This window comes from Echeneis naucrates, chromosome 5 (genome assembly GCF_900963305.1).
Source record: "Echeneis naucrates chromosome 5, fEcheNa1.1, whole genome shotgun sequence".
Classification (NCBI taxonomy): domain Eukaryota; kingdom Metazoa; phylum Chordata; class Actinopteri; order Carangiformes; family Echeneidae; genus Echeneis; species Echeneis naucrates.
The window spans coordinates 10,003,381-10,024,604 of NC_042515.1; the positions used below are offsets into that span (position 1 = coordinate 10,003,381).

At 43.0% G+C, this 21,224-nt stretch overlaps 1 protein-coding gene across 3 annotated transcripts in view; it reads right to left on the minus strand.

The window, feature by feature from the left end:
* Nucleotides 1-9,618: 9,618 nt before the first annotated feature.
* The window catches only part of pax7a (paired box 7a), a 41,514-nt gene continuing 29,908 nt past the window's right edge, over nt 9,619-21,224 (minus strand). For all 3 annotated transcript variants that reach the window (XM_029501235.1, XM_029501234.1, XM_029501233.1), the window contains exons 8-9: nt 10,899-11,148; nt 9,619-9,734 (exon numbers count right to left, since the gene is read on the minus strand). In XM_029501235.1, the coding sequence (XP_029357095.1) occupies nt 9,619-9,734; nt 10,899-11,148 (366 nt within the window). The remainder of the gene's footprint in view (nt 9,735-10,898; nt 11,149-21,224) is intronic.

Below are 21,224 nucleotides of genomic sequence, written 5' to 3' on the forward strand. Positions count from 1 at the left end.
CATCAATTTTCTATTCTATGTTTTATCCCATCATATTTTATAGCTTGTTAAAGTTCCATTGCATTATCGTTTCATTTGCATCAGAGCACTAACTGTCTTGCTAGAAGAACATTAACTAATAAGAAAGTTTATACTCAATTACAAGCAACTAAATTATTGCCGAATTGTTAATATGTTACATATTGAAACTGTATGGAAACATATCTATTAAATATGAGCACAACAAAACAAACAAAATAACCTAAACAAAAACAAACAAACAAAAAAAGCCATTATGGCTGACTGTCATAGGGAACCATAGGACAATCAGATTCAAACTGCAACAGCAGTAAGAAAGAATCCAGAGAAGATGGTGTCATTGTTTCAGTTGTGGCACTGAAGTGCACCATCAGAGACATCAAGTGTTTTCACTGTGGCCTGCACCCTCTCAAGAAAACTTTATGCCAGCTACTTTAATCAAACAATTGGAAAAGTATTCTTCCCTCTAACTTAAGTGCTTATTTTCACTGCCTATAAACCGGCGACAGCAGCTACGTGATCAAGTAGCATTTTTTCAATGAAAAAAAAAAAAAAAAAGACCAAGTACAGTTTCATTGTGTCTTTTAATGAGAACAATATTTTTTATTATTATTATTATTTTTGCATTTTATCGGCATTTGCATTTGTATTAGCATTTGAATATTATGGACTTGGACTTTGACTGCACTGTATTTTTGTTTGTTATTTTGTGGGTGTTGTCAGTTAAGGGTTGGGCCAGCGGGGAGCTGAGAGGCACCGCTGGTTTCATGCTGAGTTTCCTGGTGCTGCCCCCTCTCATCTATGAGAAGAGTCTCTTCTCCCCTGCTAAGTTTGCAAAGTCCAATTTTCAGCTAATATGGAGGTCGCAACAGCAAGCGCAGAGGGCGTAGTAGGACATAATGGCTATGGGATTGTAAATATTGGGTTTTAGAGAGACACAATTGGAGGGCAAGCGGAGAGAAATTTCCATAGAGTATGTGCTAGCACCATTGGAGGCCTTGGTGCGGCAGAATAGATTTTCCATTCTAGTGTGTCACATTAGATTTTCGGAGGTGCTCAGTGGCAGGTACATGTCATTAGTAACACTTTAGCACAGTAATGAACCTTTTTATTTATCCGGTGATTCTCTCATGAATGAATAAGGAGCTGCTATCCAACTGTGCCCAGCCGTGAGGAGCAGACAGAGGAGGCAGAGAGAGAGAGAGAGAATGAGAGCGAGAGAGAAAGCTGGGGGAGGGGAGGGGGGGGGGGGGTACTGGATGTTGGGGGGCTTGAAGCAATATGAAGTCGAAAGGGGATCGTGGAGCCGTGGGGAATGCTGAGGAGGGTTAAATGATCATTATGGTGACACTCGCATGCACACACATATGTGTCAGTGGACAAAAGAGCACAAAGAGCACACACACACACACACACACACTCCCCACCTCCACTCCCTGGGGTCCTGATCTGACACTCTATTTACACACACATTTACACAGTCTACTCCCTCCTTTATAAAGCTGACAGGTACTTAAGCGGTACATTACTCCGAGGAGCTCAAGCCTCACGGCGGTGTAACCAAACTGTCCATTCACTGCTAGCCTTGTCTCAGTGTTCATTCAATAATGGCCTGTGAGAAATGCAGCAGTAATGAGCCGTTGTAACTGGGCAGGCAGGCAGGCCGGCAGTCTGACGCTAAGCATCAGGACAAGACGGTCCAGGTTCTTTGGTGGAAAAGAGAAAATCTGTCAGGGTTCAGTAGCTCGTAGAGCCTCAGTGGATGCTCAGCCACATGGGAGCTGAGCACTGAGCACTGCAGACCTGCTCAGAGTGGGTTTGCTTGATGTATGTTTGCCGTCTGTTACTTTTTCTGTCTTATTTATCAGGGCTGGAAAATCACAGAAAAGGTGGGCAACTTTAGCTATTGTTATACAGGTGGCAAACTTCAATCTTAGCACCTCCTCCGCGGCTCCTCTCACAGTTCAGCCTGTGCAGTGAAGCGGTTAGAGTGGCAATGGCTGGTGTGGTCAGGGCCCCCATGTCACCCCCAGCATCCTCAGTGTTCATTTCCCTTTCATCTTGAGTGTGAAATCGCTGCCGGTGCAGCACTGACCTCTGCATTAGGAGGTCAACTATTGAAATCTGATGTGCGCCTTTCTGGCTGAGGGACTTCAACAGATGGAGGGAAAGAGAGGGAAGGTAAGAAATGGAAGGGGAGAGGAGGTGTTTGAAAAAGAATCACCTTAACAAGATATGCATTATAGCTCTGAGCCTTAAAAAGTTACTTTGTTCAACATAAGTTAGGGAATATCAGAAGTGTTACCACTGAGAAACATCGGATTGTTGACGCGATGATTTGCTTGTCCTGGTTTGTTTCAGTTTGGGAATTTTATTCTTGAATACAAAGTTCTAAAAAGACACGTGTGTGCTGTTAAAAAAACATTTTTGTGAAGAGCTGAACATGTCTAAGCTTTTATTTGACTACTGTGAGGGTTAAAAGTCATGAGAAGATTTGATGATGAATTTGAATAATAGAAATAAGATTGATGTCCATTTCAATACTGCCGTACATGGTTCTCATCTTAAAACCCACAGTGTCGTATTAATACATTATTATTTGTGCTCCAGGTGTCATTTCACATCTTTCCATTATTCTCTAGAAACATTCAGTTTTGCTCTCATATTTCTCCGCCCTTTTCAGAAGGGCAGTTTTATATTTGAGTGGAGGACCTCCAAAAAACTCTAAAACTCTAAACTTTGCAGCTTTTGGCAGCTTTCTGCAGAGTACATGCCAGAACTTCCTGTCTCCATGTGTTTCAAACATTAGGTTCTGCATTTAAAGTCAATTCGACACCTCATCTCAGTATGAATCCCCTCCAAAAGCATATGTGATATGAAGCATCAGAGAAGTTTGAGGTCTTGTCTCATATTTCCCATCGGCTACACTTTCATCCCTCTCTCTGCAGCAGACCACCCCTAGCAACCCTGCCCAAATAAGGTGTTCTGCCTTCAGTACTCTCCTCTCTGAAGAATCTGAAGAGTTCAGAATCTGCCGAAACTTTGGATCTCAAACACAAACATCTTTTATTCAAAGGGTGTCTGTAATCACAAATAAATAGCATTTCTGGCGATGAGCACAAGGCACAAGAGAGAGAGGAGCCTATCTCAGGAGCAGATAACTAGTAGATATGATTCCTTAGATAAGGAGCAGTAATTTGGCTTTTAGAGATAGCTCCGGGGGCTGCTGTGCTGAGCTGCGCTGATTTACTGTGTGTATGGGAGGTTGTTTTTTTCCACATTTTTTATCTCTCCTGTTGAAGAGCTTTTCATCTCTGATGATTTTCTCTCTTTTTTATGTATTTCCCCCAGAAGGTGAGATCACAAACCCACAGAAGGCAGAGTGGCATGTTTTAAAGCGATGGACAAAATACAAATATTTGAAAATGTATTTCATGGTAATTATGTCAGGTTTCATGGCCTTGGCACAGTACTGAGGCACAGCCTGGATGCCTTAATTTGTATAGAAATTGTAATCATTTGTTCATTTCAAGGTGAAAATTGCATTTTTTAATTTAAATTGTATCCTGCGTGATAGGCTATTATCTAGAAAAATTGTCTCTGTGCATGGCGGTCTATGCCCTGCCGTCATGCTTGTTTAGAGCCCACTTCTCCTGAGAAAGGGCTTATATATGAATCTCCTGACTGAATGCACCCAGCTTGTTCTTCACTTAGGGCCGCCACTGCACTCATTTCCATTTTTGTTATTAATATTAATTAGTTTGAGAGCACAGCTCAGATTTTAAATGTAAATCAAGCTTGGCTTCACAGTGATTTTTATCTCACTCTGATTTCTTAGATTTACAACTTTACTTGGACTTTTTTCCTTCTCCTTTCATTATTTAAAAAACTGCTCTAAGGGAGGTGTGCGCTGGTGTGTGCATGTGTGTGTGTTTGTGTGTCTGTGCATCAATGGGCACATGTGCATTTGTAATATCAGACTAATAGGTCAAGTCCTTTCCTATGAGCTAAATATAAACTAATCAAATGCTACGTGAGTAAAAGATACGATAAATCAGACAGAGTTTCTGGTAAATCACACAACTCTAAGCTATGACAATACCCTGTTTGAGCTCCTGCTTTTTACTTATACATGACAGATTATCAATCTATAATACCTAAGAGGGGTAACCGTGAAATTCAGAATACCAAAAACGCTCTAAAATTAAGATTTTCTCCCTATGCAAAACACACATTTGGGAAGAAGATATATGCACACCAAGCTGTGCGTCTGTGTCAGTAGGATCCTTGAGGTGACGAGCACAAAGCTGAGGCTCAGGTACACGGCGTATGCTGGCATAATTACAGGATTTGGGGGATTATTATACTGTAAGTGCTTTCATGGCGACAGCTGGGAGCTTTTTACTCCCTGTGACACATAATCTCGAAGAATAAAACCAAGACCCCCAGAGCATCTCTTAATCATTTCTTAGCATACCTGCACACGACTCTGAACTCAGTTTCTGAAGACAGATTTGTAAAATTAGAATATAATTATCATATCTGGTAAAAATCATTCTCAAGTCATGTTTTCAAATACATTTTCTTTTAAACAGAAACATTTTTGGCCTATATTTTTCTTCACTTGGGGGCCTCATTTTTTTTTTTTTTTTTTTTTTTTGTTCTACCCCCTTTTTCTTTTCATGGCTTTCCTGGCTCCTTGGAAGCGAGCTATTTATCACAGCATGGTCAGGTTGAGGGAGCCTGGTCCTAAATTAGATCTGAATCAGAGCCTCTATTCCCATGGCTCATTCTGAGAGTGAGTATGACCAGGCTGAGGTTGTGACTTCTCTATCGCTGCCTCCTGAGCGATAGGGCCTCCTGGTTTCTACAGTGAGGCTCAGGAGTTTCATTTCCATCCCTGTGATCTAAACAAACCCATTACCGCTAGCCATTCATGCACAGGGACAGTGCGGAAGCCCTGGGCCTGAGGACACAGCCCACAGCTAAGCTACCGTGGTACAGAGCCACCTTCAGTGGCCGTACGTCCACACAGAGAGTGGAGAGGAGGAATGGAAAGCTTGGGCCTCTGCACTTTATCTAAACCACTCCAGAGAGGCGAGTGGAATTGGCTCTTGTGGGCTCTGTTTATCCTCTGCTCCTGTAGTCAATCAATTAGGGGATCAAAGGAGGAGATGAGGGAAGTGTCACAAAGCTCTCCCACACAGCGCCGCCTGGGCTGCCACCTTGTCCAGTCTGAGTGACAGCAGGCTGCGGGGAGACAAAACTCCCTGGCCGGCACCTCAGGAGACAATCTGGAGCAAAGGGGACAACCATGGGACAAGCCAAGGTCTAATCTGGACAACCAGAACACAAACTTTTAGAGGAATATATGAAGGATGACACATGGCAGGCAAAGAGCCACCTAACATTGCAGATTAAAAGTGTTGAGAGAATGCAGTGAAATTCCTTTAGTCTCCTCAGACTGAGCTGGGATAGAAAATATGCTCCGAGCCCGTTTGATAATTGACCGTATTCCTGCCTCATTGGCATGCCTCTCCAGAGCCCGCCCTACAAAACACACGTGTGTTTTGTAATTAGACATTGAAGAGCATTTTCCATTTGCATCAAATTAAACTGAGCCTTGATGATGATATAACATAATGATAACACTGCAGTTAGTAGGCAGTCTGTAAATCTAAAGGGAATACTAAATATTCTGCATCTATTTATACTCGCTGAGCTGTTTAAATCTTAAATCTCTCAAATATTTAACAAAGTATGAAATATGAATGATGGTAACCTCGCAATAACAGAGTCTAAATGGAAGTTTATTCAGATCAGTACTTACTTTTAGCATCAAATTTATCTCCTAATACAATTTGATGTTAATGATGTTAATAATTGTGATTAGTGATGCCTTTAATTAGTTTCATTTAATTGCAAATGAACAGTAAAGTACTAGTTTGTTATTTTGCGGTATGTAAAATGTAAACACAACGCTCACAACGCAAATTTGGCACAATTTGCTAATTTACACACAATTATGCATAGACACTTTGTAGCAACAGTCACTCGCAGACATATCCAACATTTTTGAAATGTGTTTAAAATGTGTCAGGGCTGAAAGAACATACCTCAGATGTGTTTGACATACCTCCAACAGTGTTGAGGGTGAGAAACTGAATGAGCTCCACTGTTCTGACGTGAAGCCTCTAAAGCACAGCGGATGCTTCTGTACCACACTGGTTGGTTCCCCTGCGTTCACACCATACCACAGAGATTTGCAGACAGCATTCCCCGGCCAGCGCTGCTGGTCAGTGGGCAGAATGAATGACTTCCTACAGCTGCAAACACACTCTCAGTCTGTCTCACTCTCATCACCGTCACTGGTGGCCCTCTGACTCACTTATACACACATGGAAGACACATACAAAAGCTGTGTGCTAATATTCATACATATGTGCACGGATATGCTCAAAAACTAATAATAGTCTTTTAAAAGTAATATAAAATTAACTGTCTAACTTTTTGCTTTTATTTGATCATCACATTTTTAAGATCAGAAAATAAATTTTTAAAAATGCCCAAAAGAAGAGACATAATTTCGACAACTCGTTCTTACATTTGTGTGGCTGGCAGCCCCAAAGTCACAGATATTCAATTCAAAAGTACATAAAACCAGTAAAAACATGAAATTTTTAGGTTTGAGGAGCTGAAAATTTGCTCAGCAAATAACGCAATAGTAGGTGATTAATTTTCTATCAACCCTATTTCAAACAAGAAATCACACCAAATATATTAAAAAAGGTGCGAAGGACTTGACACACACAAACACACACACACACACACACACACACACACACACAGATTTAAATAAAAAAAATAGGTGAATGTCAGAAATAATTTTTGGATCTTTAATTGATAACAGTTACGCCAGTGTTACAGTAAACACACCAACAGGCTGAAGGTAGTAAATACCAATACAAGTTTCCCACTATTCTAATACTTCATACAGCAGAATAAATTATACCATGATAATATACACACATGCGGAACAGAAAAAAGACTAAAGCAAAGCACAGATGTCAGAAAGCAACTAAACAGGTTAAGGGTCAAACAGACAGGAGGGGGATAAGGAGGTTGTATGCTTTAAATATCCAAATGTTTATTGACGCAAGTGTTAGAAATGGGTTTGATACACTAAAGACAATTCTAAAATTCTTCCTTTTTAAAATATACACGAGTGAGGCGTCTAAGCGGAGCAGTTGGAGCTGCTGCAATTCAGTGCGGAGTCAATGTTACTTTGACTTTCTCCTCCTGAAGTCTTATTGGTCCACAAATCAAACAAGATTCATTTTCCCAGAGCAAAGAGGCTGTCTTCTCCAGCTTCATCATCATTAGTCATCATCGTCGTCATTGTCACGATGAACCTGCTGGCAGAGTCTCCCACACCAAAGGCTCGGGAGTTCTGGTGTGTTAGGTCCGTGGTCCAGTCAAGTCTGGTCTGCACTAATAATTGGTCTACGAGATCAGGTGGTCTAAAGACGCTTCCTCCACCCACCTGTTCAAATATACAGTGGTCCCGTGGTCCAGGTAGTCTGTCTGTCACCAAGCCTTCATTTTCCATTGAGCTCAGTTTGATCTTCTTTTGTACAATTCTAAATTCAACATTTTCATGAAATTTATATTTTACGAATTTATACAAATTCATTCCAACCTGGGCCCAAAACAAACCAACCTTTTGGTCAAACAGGTTAAACCAGTTAAATACTATTAAAAAAAGAAAAGCAACAGAAAAGAAACCAGTTAAGGAAACTCAAATCAAACTTCAAACTTCCACAGATCTCTTGCTTACTGACCACTCAACATAGTTTTGTTTTAGTATAAAACATACTCTTTATAAACAAACAATACACAATCCGCTTCAGCCACTTTACAGTTTTCTGTTTTTAAAGGTGGCAAAGGACCAAATTTTGTCTCATGATAAAGTTAACAATTCTGTGTACATCAATATCACACTGATGCCAATGACATAAAAAAAAAATAATAATAAATCACACACATCTCAAGGGGAACAGCTGGTGCTGGATCGTGTGAAGTCAACTATGAGTGCTACACAAATGTCTCATATTTACTATTCTTTAATTTTTTTTTTCTTTTTTGTACATTTCAGTGAGTATGTCAAAGTGAAGGATTAGAGGGGGCTCTGGTCCAAACCAGGGAGGGGGGCCAATCAGTGGTTTTACCTGTGCCCTTTCACGACTGACTGGATTATGTGATTTTTCCAGAGTGCTTGTGAATGGCACAGCTTGCGTGCTTTTTAATCTCATAACAGAAAGCACAGGAATGCTTATGTTCGTAAATGGAGCCTCAGGAATGTTTCAAAGGAATGCTTATTTAGTCTGAAAGTGGAAACTGACTGAAGGTGCATTTACAAAATGTGCTAATTACTCTATAAAACAGAAATACTAGCTGGTAATGGGAAGGGTCACTGTGAATTAGCTTTGACATTATATTTGTGTGATTTAATCTGCTTTACACTGTTTAAATCACATAGAATTCCCTGGCAGATGGGGATTTTGGGGGGTGTGGGGGGGGTTAGCCCTCTTTGGCAAGGTCCATATTTCTAAACAAAATACATTAATTTCCCCAATCCTGTTTTTGCAAACAATGCCCCCTTCCCCACGGACTGCGGCTAAGGATGAGATGGAGGTTAGAAGGGGAAAGCTATTGGCCGCCAAAACACTGCTTTAATTCCCTGCAGAATCCATCCAGCCAGACTTCCCACAGAGTGGCCAAGTTCTTAAGGAATGTCAGGATGAATATGAAAGTGGGAAGGTCAAATCGCTCATGAACATTAGAGCTCAGGGAACAGGCAGAGGAACAGCAGCTTGGAAAACAATCATCCTCTCTTGTGAGACTGTGCTGACACGCAAACATGCACACACAACACTCATTCCCAAATTGCCTCAGTCATCCACTGTGTTTGACAGACCAACATCTAACAGAGAAAAGAGATACAAATGGAATCAAAGAACAACATAAATCACATCAACCATAATCATATAACAGCAACAATAATCTTAACAATATCAAAAAGGAACAAGAATAAGAGTCGCTCAAATGATATCGGCTTTGTTAACTACTATGAACAGCAAGGTCAAAGTACATGTTGTTGATGGCTCTGAATGTGTGCTGGACTGCAGCCATGACAAAGAGAAACCTGGCCCAGTGCAGCCGACCACTGTTGGGGTCGTCTGGGGTCCTGTCTGGTCCTCTGAGCAAAAACAAAACGGGGTTTGGGGCAGGGGTACGAGTACAGGGAGAAGGCAGGTGTGCCCAAAGAGGGAGGAGAGGGTGCAGAGCTGCCTGGTGGTTGACAATGGTGTGAAAAGTTTAGTTCCATTCCCAGAAGAGCCTTGTCACACCCGCAAGCGTCACTTTCTCTGATACACAGCGAGGCTGCGTTGCGTGTCCGTGCGCTGATGTCACGGCCGGGCTGCAGATCGAGCAGCAGAGAGGCTGGAGCTGGAGCTGGAGTCCAGACTTAATGGAGCATGGAGGAGTGGGTGGCAGAGGGTGGAGGAGAGACGTCTAGCTAGGCTGTGTCCTGAAGGCTTAGTAGGCCTGTCCTGTCTCCACCTGCAGAAGTCCAAGCACGGCTGAGTGGTCTCCAAGTTTCATCCTCCTCTGGGTGGATAAGCTCACATTCTTAGCTAGGTAGTCTACAGCAGCTGCACAGAAACAAAAAGAAACAGCAAACACGTCAGACAGGTGGTTGATTCCTCAGACATATGTCCCATTCACTCTCATTTCATTCCTCTGATTAAGGTTGAAATAAGTTGTGGCAGAAGCCAGTGAGTCAAATGAAAAACTATTCACTGAGAGAGAGTGAAAGATAAAAACCCCTCCCTGTCCCTTGTCTGAGGTTGGCACGCTGCTGGCACAGAGCATGTGCATCCTGGTAAAGTCTCCATGCTGTCACTCAGATAGGTCCCCCTGTGTGTTCTATGTGCCAGTCTTCATTACACTTGGCATCTCTGATTTCATGCCCTCCACACTCCACATGGCCGATCATTTTCATCCTCAGACAGCAGCTCTCTCCTCTCTCCTCCATTCATTACCCATCTACTGTGCTCAATCACCATCTTAATTAACCTCACATCAGCTCACATCCGCACAGCCATCAGTTTCTTGCTGCTGACAAAACACTGGTGTGCGCACACAGAATCTGATGGATTGGTACACGCTCACATGCATTCATGCACCACAATGCAAGCACATAAAAAAAAAAAAAAAAAAGCTCAACAAACCAGCTACACTATGAGATCCTGCATATAAATACAAACAAATGTCAGCTAACTGGCACTGGCTGGTTGGGAAGTGTGCTTCATTTTACCTTTTCTGAATGGCTATGACAGCATTAGTCAATTATGCTAATCTAATAAAGCTAACTCTTTCCTGCCCTGAGGGTGTGTGTGCATGTGTATGTGTGTGTGTGTGTGATGGAGTTGAGAGAAAGAAGGAAAAAGAGAGGTGGGCAAGAGGACACTGTGGCCCCTGAGGCTGCGCCATTCTTTGAAGTGGCCCTCTCCTCTTACCCATCCAAGTGCAGTGGGGTGTGACTGAAGCAGTTCTCTAAGAGGATGGTGCTGGAAATGGTGTTGGTGTTGGAGTGGGGTAGGGGGGCTTTATCAAGAGCACGTGTATGTCCCCACCAACCAGGGTGCAAAGGTCAAGAGGCTCTCTTGCCTGGGAGGGAGGCATCACTTCAGAGGCTTTTTTTTTTTTTTTTTATATTTTGTAAACTCAAGAGAGAAACAAATGAGCTGCTGTCTTTTGACACACAAAAAGACAAAAGCGCTCAGTGTATAAATATCAATGCAGGGTTTACTTACTCTGGCCGTACTGGCTGTACTGGTAGCCTGCAGTGACGGGGTCCACGCTGTAGCTGGTGGCGCTGTAGGTTGGGGGGCAGTATGACTGGGAGGAGGCCAGGCTGTCCACACTCTTGATAGTGTCAGAGCGCTGGCTGCAGCTGGCTGAGATGGGGTTGGAGCTCTCCAGGCTGCTGTGCAGGGGGGAAATGGAAAAGTCGTGCTGGGGCTGGGAGGGTACGGCGCTGGGGTTACTCAGGATACTCATCACCTGGGGGGGTGGAGCAAGGGAGAACGGATGTTGTTAAAATTTGGAAAATTGAGGATCAAAGCATTGACGAAGTTGAGGGAAAGTACTTTATCCTGCAAATATAGTGCCATCCTATTACTTCATGGTAAAGATGGCTGATAGAAATACACCATTTCAACTTTGAAATAGGGAAAAACTTACCCATCTTTTTTTTTAGGAGTAGGGCAAAGGATACAAGTAGGATGATGAGGTTAAAAAAAAGGGGGAGAAAGGGAACAAGGGAAAGAGTTTCCATTAGCTGCTGGTGCCAGTAAGTGTTCTGCTGTGGGACAGAAGGGTCCCAGGGTGATAATAGACCCACCATCCATGCCAGACAGCCCCTGTCCCGGAGCCTGAGGCCTGAGCCTGAGCCTGCAGCACAACAAGCACCAAGGGAGTCCCTAATCCCTCGCCCCTAGCCTACCCATCTCATGAATAGTAATGGAGTTGGAACTGGTAAATGATCCCCTCAGATCCCCACACAAAGTAGACTCCACAAACCTTACTGAGGGGTCTGCTGATACTGCAGGTTGGAGCTCGCCTGAATATTACAGTGTGTATATTATTCACAGTGCATAAAAGCTTCCAATTCAATATTCTAGATTAATGTAATAGCATGTGACATTCGTCAGAAGAGGGTCTCAAAATATGTTAAAATGGAAGAGATTACCTCAAGTGCTACCCCAGTCTGAAGCATAGCGGCCCAGAACTGGAATTTTGTTTTCTTTTGCTGCAAGTTTCTTTAAGTGAAAAAGGGAAGCGGCAAGTGTGTGTGTGTGTGTGTATTTGGGTGTGGGAGGGGTTGGTGAAAAGAGAATTGTCCCACACATGCTTCCTCCTATTGCAGGGAAACCTTCCCTTCAACATCAGGTTCATGTTGAGTTTCGCTATGCTGCACTGGCCTTTGGCCCTTTGGCTGCTAAACCAATTAGCCCATCATGGAGGTGGTTACACACGGGTGATACACAAACGCACATATGTTTGCATGCACACACGTATATGACACATCCATACAGGCAAGGCGGGGGCAAGCCAAACAGTGCACAAATTATGCACTTAGCCAAGAATATCCCACAGAGGGAAAAATAACCATGTTCTGGAAATTAATCATATCTTTAGAAAAAGGCCTCCCAGGAAATTTGAAGCACTCGAATCACATCAGAAACATAAAGGCCAGTTAGTCATTTCCACATGTTAATTCTATCAGTAAGGAAACCCCCATCGTCTCCTCCACATCTGCAGACAAAGGATGTGACATGTATCCATAAGAAAGAGATTCATGGCCCCCTTTATGCTGGACACATGCGCCCTCACATATGGAGCTGAGCTGCACAATCTGAGGAAGACGAGGAGCATGAGTCCTGATGGTTTGCGATGGATGGAACTGAAACAGAGATGTGCGGAGTCAGGGGGGAAGGGCTTTGTTAAGTGTCCTGAGAGAGACAGCTGGAGGATAAGAGTCCATTTTAGTCATTGGTTAATTGAAGCTCGATTACATCGCTTCCTTATGAAACAGAGCAGCCAGCAAACGGCTTGATTATTCTTCATGCTCATGTAAGTTCTTCAAAAGAAAATGACTTCTTATCATTGACATTGTTGCAGTTTTGCTATTTTAGTAATTCAGAAGGGATCAGCCACTTATGAGTCTGACAAGTCTTGTCATCTGTGAGGATGTAGCTATCTTTTCCTGTAAAATAAAAATAAAAAAGGGGATCCTGTCTTATTGATTAAGATTTATGAGAGAGAAAATGGTGAGGTCTTCTGTAGCTATGAGATTTTTCTCAGCTTCGTGCCAGTTGTATTATCGGCAGATGCCGTAAATAAAAATCTGACTTCCAATCCTCTCAGTGACGAAGGCACAGATAGAGGTGAGCTCATCTTTTAGGTGCCAAGTCAGACTTAAGTTAGAGTCACGTTAGCCTCCGAACACGGCTCAAAAATTCTTATGATCACAACTCTTATGTTATCCTTGGGTCAGTTTTAATTGCTACTTTGATGTCTCCATAAAGTTCTTTTAGTTCACATTCAAAAGCTCACTCTGCTTAGTCACATTACTTCAGTCGCATTAACTCGTAAAAAACATTTGCTGCTGGATACCTTCACACATTTCTGTTGCTACACACCATGTAAAACAAAACTTTTATAGACATTCAATTCTGGCATCTGGCATTCACTCCTTTACTCTGAGGATTTAAGCCTATAAAATAAACCGAGCTAGACGTTAAGATGATGGGATTTTGGATCGAACAGGTTACAGTTGATAGAGTATTTGATGCTGTTTCACTGAATGAGGTGTGGTGCGCCCGGTTGTAGCTCAGGTTTTAAAATTACACATCACACAGGTACATTAAAGAGAACCTGTGGAGTTTAAATTGGTGTCGAGTTTTAGAGCTGAGGAAAAGTAAGCTGTATTACATTTTTATTACGTTATTTTTCCTATCACACTTTTGTTTCTTCCCTCACATCTCTGCACCCCTCTCTGCTAACCTCCCTCCCACTTCTCTCCCCCACCCCTTGCCACCTCCCTCTCTTTTCTTGCATACAGCGTCCTCGGCAGCCTAGAGTTCGTTTGTTGTTTGACGTTGTGTGAGTGCTGGTTTGGGAGATAATGTGAGCCAGGACCTAGTTTAAAGGACAATGCTTCAGGGTGTTCCCTGCCTCTCACACACCCCTCCCCTCACCCTCTCCTTTTTCTGCTCCCTCTCTACAGATAGATTACTTTATAAATAATAATAAAAAAGTAATTAATTCTCTCAACTTCTGAGCCCTCCAGCCTGTGGCGAAGTGAATGGGGAAGTGTAAATTGATACAATGTGCATCCTTTCAGATAAATAAATGGTGCACTTGAGACACAAAAAGAGGCTCTTTCATACCTCCTTAATTTCTTCAACAGTCAAATTGCATTTTTTTTGTCTGTGCGAATGTTCGACAAGTTGTTCTTTGTGCGATTTCCTCCCAGAGTAAAACAATGAGATGGAGACTGAACTCAGACAAACACTGAGAGTGAGACAAAAAATAAAGATAAAAAAGGGGGAACAAAGTCACTAAAGAAACAGGAGGCAGCTGTGTCACAAGACCACTATTTTGATAAATTATTGGTGCTATTGCACTTCTATTATTTTACATTTTTATTTTTGCAGCACTGAAATGGAGAAGGAACCATTTCTTTTATACTTGCGTGTGTTAGATCTGCCACTGACAAAAGCCATGTTGCAATTGTGTGTCCCCATTCAAGCTCCAGACAAAAATAATAACGGGGTGCACGGACTGTTGTGGACTGTTGTGGACACAGCATGAACGCAAATGTGAAGAGAGCAAAACGATCAGTGAAAATATGAGAGCCTATAGAAAGAGGGTAAGGGGGGCAGAGGAGAGAGGAGAAAGTGATATAGACTGAGTGAGGGGAAAAGTGGAGGCTTTGGGAAGTACAAAGACTCCTGTAGGACTGCACTGGCCTGAGGGCTAGCCTGCCTGGAGAGCTGATAGGAGCCCCTTCTGTTCCATTCCCGGCGCCAGCGCCAACACACTCCACTCCACAAATACTCTTAATCTGCGCAAGACTGGATTAGTTCTTCTGTCACCGATAGCTCTCCGTTCTGCCCAAATCAAAATGCCCCCAAGATGTACCTTTAAGTTAGGCAGAGGTCACCGGGGCAGACAGGGAAAAATGAGCACTCCAAACGCCTGTAAGTTATCTGAGTGGTGCAGAATAGCATCTTGCACCTTAGCAGATCTGTTCGGCTGATACTCGCTTCAGCAGAGAATGATTAAAGATCCACAGTGATGGCACTGAATTTCAGATCAATATTTGAAGGCCAGTCCTGAGGGTGTGATTACAGGAAGAGAATGGTGTTTAATTCAGTGACCCAGGAGTCGCAGATCCAGTAACTGACTCACTGACTCTGACTTTGAGAACAGCCAAAATACCACCGACTCTTGTAAGTACATATATTGAGGCACACACCGATACATATAGGTGTTTAGGTGTTTGTGCAATTCAGGCTTAATTTTTGATAAAATATCAAAATCAAACACCTACTAAGCTGAATCTAAGCAAAATAAGAGTGGTAAATAAAATAACAAATGAAAATATCAGGGTATCCCCTAAGTCAGTCGACTCCTGCTCCCGTGATGTCCCACCCTTCCCCCATCCTTCACATGTGAGGGCCAGCCCAGCAGGCAGTAAGGCCCCTCATCTGAGCAGACAAAATGACTATTTAAAAATAACAGTGATGGCATAAATTGAATTAAAGCGTTTTGGTCACGGTGGAGGTGGCGCGAGGGGTGGCGTGGGGCCGCAGCAGACAGCCGAGATGGTGGCAGGCAGCAGATGACGGGCTCTGGCCTGCATGCCACTGCGTTAATTGGCTGCGGCACATTAATAAAAACTGAAAAGTGTCTTCCAACATAGGATGAAGAGACAGATAGAGAATGAGAGGTAGAATGAGAGGATGGGTCTGGGGCTGTGAGGGGGTTGGTGCTGGAGGGAGAAAAACCGGCCTTTGAAGAAAATGGTTCATATGGGGGGTTGGGGTGGGGTGCTAATTGTGTTCAATTAAGAGCCTGATTGGCACTGACAGAATCTGGGCATTGACAAGTCAGGCCCAGATGAGGACGATTAGCGGGCACTGGAACAAGCTGTCACTCCTCACAACGTGTTAGCTGTCCTGTGCCTGTGTCTCCTCTCCCTGTGATCCATGAAGCCGTTCACCCATACAAAGGAAACTAAAACAAGTAGATATGGAACAGAATTCAAATCTATTTTAAGGTTATCTACATGCCTCTTTCATTTAGATAAATCCTTTCTAGCCCTCTTTAACTCGTGTTATAGCCTCAATATTGAAGAAAGCACAGCTGCACAGGCTGGAGGAAGGTTTGCCCTCCCTCCTAACCATCTCACAGTATAAGCCATAAACTTGGCTCGGCACTAACCAGAGGTTAATATGCCGTCTATTGGACTGCAATTGGAGAACGTGTGGGGAGCAATCCTCTATTCTCTGCTAGTGATATGCTTGAGTAACTATGGGATGGATTCAGCCACTGGGAACAAGAGAGGCCCCTTCAAAGCACACACAGCTGTGTGCACACACACACACACACACACACACTTCAACTCTGTGTACCTTGCACCAACGCCTCCTCTAAATTAAACGGCAGATTTTCTGATTCCAGAAGAATGATTTCAGCGAGGCAGGACCTGTGTGTATCTGAAGGAGCAGCTCCAGGAAAGCGAGGCGGATCGAGGGACTGGAGGAGAAGAAAGGGGTGGAGGGGAAGGGGGATGGTGGAGGAGGAGAGGGGTGGGGGTTGTTTGCTAAAAACAGCAGGGGCCAGGTCTAGTGAAAAATGTCAGGTCAAATTGTTCTTGACAGTGTTAATATCTGCACCTCATAGCTATAATTACATGTAAATAAATAGTGAAATAGCTCTCAGCTGGAGACTGAGGAGAGAGAGCTGCTGCATAAGACAACCAGCTGAGGACTGAACCACCTCCCATATTCTCAATTTATTGTCAGGAGGAAGAAAAAGGGAGAGAGGAAGAGACATATGAAATAAAGCATGCTGGCAGTAGATGCTTTTATTATTGGTTTTTTTTGTTGTTGTTGTTTTCTGTGAGCGTTAGACCAACTTGGTTTAGAAGTCACCAGTAAGAGTTGATGGTGACCGAGAGGGTAAGTGGAGAAAGTGAAGAACCCAGCGACATGCAGGGAGAGACAGAAGGAATGAGGGACATGATGAGAAAACATGGATGAGAAGAGAGAGAGTCAGAGAGTATTAATCACAGCTATGCACCTGTCAGAGTGGCATCTGGAACTAACGGGAGCCACATGCAGCTACAACATCCCAAACCTCCAGTGAGCAGGCAGGTTCACAGTCCTATAACTCTGCACCGTGATCCTTGACCTCATATAGATAGGTCAGGCAGCGTATGGCTGCAGACACTTCACCTGTCCAGTACAAATACCTATTATTATTATTATTATTATTATTATTATTACTTTTTTGTAGTAGTAGTAGTATCATTATTTCAGTGCAAGTCATCTTTGAATTGTGTGTGCATGCAAATGGAAATAAGGATGAGTATATGACACACTGTATACCTGAGTGTAATAGGTATTTTAGATAGGATCAACGTCTGTGCCTATACTTTAATAAAGGCAGTAACACTTTCCACCTTATAGGCATTTCAACTGCGTGGGACACACAGCATGTGAATCAGTCTCAGTCACTTTCCTCCTTAAATCCCCATCTTCTAGGATTTACTGAAATTCATATTGGCTGCCTCTGCAAGATAAATGTAAATCACATTCCCTTATATTTACTATTTATCAGGATGCAGCAGCTCACTTTCAGCAGGAAATATCTCTCACCCGCACACAAACACCCTTGCATTTAAATAGCATTTTTATTGTCCGCCATAGCCTTTCATCTGGGCGTAGGGAGAAGAGCTGCCTCTCCAGGGGAGAGAGTTGGAGCAAAAGAGGAAGGTGGGGAGAGAGAGAAAGGGAGACACATGGAGAGCAAGTGAGAGAGAGAGCAACGCACTATTGGCAAAGCATCATGGGATGACAAAAAGCCAAATGGAGGGAAGGAAGGTTGGTAGGTGAAAAATAGATGATGAATACACAAAGCTCCAACCAAAAATATTTTGGAATGAAAAAGAAAATGGCTTCACTTGTGTGCTCAAGAGATGCAGTTAGCAACAAATGGCTCAGGTACACAGAGGTGGTGTGAATGTAAAGCAACGACTACGGCCGCAATGTGCTCTACAAGTGGCACAGCGCTTTGATTTGACACAGAAAAAAGATCTCTTAGTTACATCATGCTTCACCAAACCTATGCATAAGCATAACTCTGTACAAACTGCAGAGACAAGTAGATGCATAGGTGGTCATGTGGAGGGCGAAGGCCGACGCAGCACACTAGCCAGAGCGCATGCAGAGGTGCACTTCCAGTGTCACAGATGGAAAATCTTTCCTCAGAGTTCAAAAGTGTTGCAAAACAACAGCAAACATTAATAATCTGTTCAGAAACAGTATAGCCAGTGGATATGATTTACAGTCCCTGGATTTTCTTGGCAGCTGCCAACAGCAGGTCTCTTTTTTCTGAAAGCCTCTTACATCTTTTTTTATACTTGCCAAATTGAAACAGTATTTGTTTTAATGGGAGTTCTAATTAACCAGTATGTATTCCCCCTCTTGCACCACGAGTGGCTGAGCTATGAATGCAGGCTATGTGCTCATCCCCTTTGATTTGTTGTCAGTGGAGCCTGCCAGCTGACACAGTGCCCGGTGAGAGGCTTAATGCCCAAGTTTTAATAATGTGGGGGACTACATGAATCTCCCCCTCTCATTGGTATTCAGGTGCAGAATGTCTTGTTAGAAGTCAGAGAGGGAGGCGGAATGAAGCCAGAGCTCCAGATTGTTCCGTAAATTTTCCCCTCTCCATTTTTTTTTTTTTTTTTTTTGGCAACAGCAGAGCTTGCTTCTTAAAAATAATTCATCCCGTTTTTAAAAGAAGCGTCTGCGCTAGCTAATGGAAGAGCAGCAGCACAGTTTGGAGTCTCCCCTGGCTTATCTCTCTCAGACAGTTGTGGGGAGTCGCTGGTGAGCATGGTGTCAGCGTGCGTGGTACGGTGCAGCGCAGCGCGGGCAGGCAGGCCTGGGGACACAGATCAAAGGGAGGCAGGGGTGAGAGCCGCTCTGCCTCTGATCCCGTGTACGTGTGTGTGTGTGTGTGTGTGTGTGTGTGTGTGTGGAGGCCCGGCCCACTCACACAGCCCAAAGGCCCTTCTCAGACACACACACACATCCTTGTCATTCCAAAACACACAACACTTTCATAAAACTGCAAAACTGAAAAAAAGTTCCTCACAAAACTTCGCAAACTTCCTTCATCAAAACGGCAATAAAATTTCTGTCCAACATACCTATGGAGTTCACTGACTTCCAGCTGTTTCTATCATTTCGAATCATCTCTGGACGCCCAACAGCATCACTGCATGCGTTCAACAGCGCGTTAACAACTTTCAGTCAGCAAGAGAAATGCCTTTGTTTGTTTTATTCCCTTTTGTCTTTTCTGGAAATTTCTGAGGAGTCAAACCCAAGCCCTGCCACTGAGCTCCTCGTGCTATGGCTTCAACTTTCCAGTGCAGTTCAGTTGTTTTCTTTCCTCTCCCAGCAGGTGTCCCTGTCATGCAGTAATGAGGAATTCAGCCCAAACATCTCCCCACAAATGCCATGCCCATGAACACTGCTTCAAAGAATCATTTTAAAAGTACTATGGAAAAGGCTTTTTTGCCAGTTTCATATTCTGGTCTGGTTTTGTTGAAAATAATAATATAGGATGACTGTGTTTTGGTTATCAAAGCGTGACCTCTTCAGTGAAAGCAATGCTATCTATCCAAAGCATATACCATTTATTTGTGTTCTGGTCAAGAGTGTGCAAAATTCAAATTTGAAGAATCATGATAAAAAGGTCAATGCGTGAGCCTGTTTCAAGTGAATTACATAAAAAATAGCACATTGAAAAGGCAGAAATAGGCTTAAATCTTCAGGTAAAGATGGCTGAAAAAGACTGAAATCCCTGTCCTCCATGCCCTCGCCTTCCCCTCTTTCAAACACCTGCTGTGTCGCTAAATGAAACAAGACCAACAACAAAACACACTTCTGGTTTCATACCTTTTGCCCAGCCATGCACAGCTTCAGTCTCACCACCTCTAATACACTGTCTCCCTCAACCAACCAACTGCACTGTATATCCCACAATGACAGCAACCAGTTTGAGGGGGGATAGCTTTTCCACCGCCTGTAATGGGAAAATGTGTGCTGTCGGGACAGGTTATGGGATTGGGATGGACGCGAGCTCCTGTCGGGACTGCTGAACGCTGCAGGATTCCATTACAGACTTGGCACTTGGCCACCACAGCCCATTTACTGGGAATCAGAGAATTTTTGTCAATCTTTACAGCAACTGCTAGGCCATCAATGCCAGACACTTGAAGAAATCGCTCACACATACCACTGCACAAGCATATCTCCTGCAAACAGATGCTGTCTGTAACATACAATATCAAATTCTCATTTCCATCTTGATACAGAATCTGTTTGTGTTCCTTTTTTCCATTAGAGAGGGGGGAAAACAGCAGAGGGAAAAACATGCTTAAAATTACGAAAAATAAACTGCTATGTGTGGGATGTGTGTTGATAATTTTCCAAAACTGAAACTGATTAACTGAGTAAAAATGTATTTAAATTCAAGAAAAGACAAACCAGGGTCTGACCTAGACATGGTAAACTGAGTGTTGATTGGGTGAACTGTGTTATGGATAGCTGCATGTTTGTAAAGTGATAGAGAGAGCGAGAGGAAGAGCGAGAGGTGTCCAGCCCTGCAGGACGCTGCGCCACAAACTGAACTCTGATTCCGCTGTCAGTGGGAACATTCATCTCCATGCTGAGATACTGATAGGAATGCATTCAATTCAATTCTGTGCAGTGCAAACATGGTGTGACACATCAAAACATCCCTTCACCATGCATATGCCCCTTAAAATGAGCGGGGGAAAAAGAAAGAGAGAAAATAATAATAAAAAATAAAAAAAATTTTGAAAAATGACATAAAAAAATAATAAAATGCGTTTCAGGTGGGTTTTGATAAAGACTTGCATCAATCCCACTTGATAGAGTAATTGAATACTGAAAATCCATGCTGTACAGTTGCCCAAAGGTTCTAATCCTCACTATGACAGGAAATGTTTAATATCCCAACACATTCTTGAATGCCTGTGCAGAGGGAGAGAAAGCGACAGTATACCCCATGCCAGTATTAGAGAGAGCCATTAATGAAAAAAAAAAAAAAAACACTCCATGTTCCTGGTGTTTTTGTGCAGGTTTGCTGTGAGAGCATTAGCCGTTAAAGCCCCTGTGCCACGATTAACAATCAAACACGCTGTGAGCCTGCATGTTATCCTTCGTCGCTCCAGCAGGAGAGAAAATCTCTTTTTTGTCACAAAATCCTTAATTCTTTCTTCTCTGAAGAAAGAGGGTAATACCAAGAAT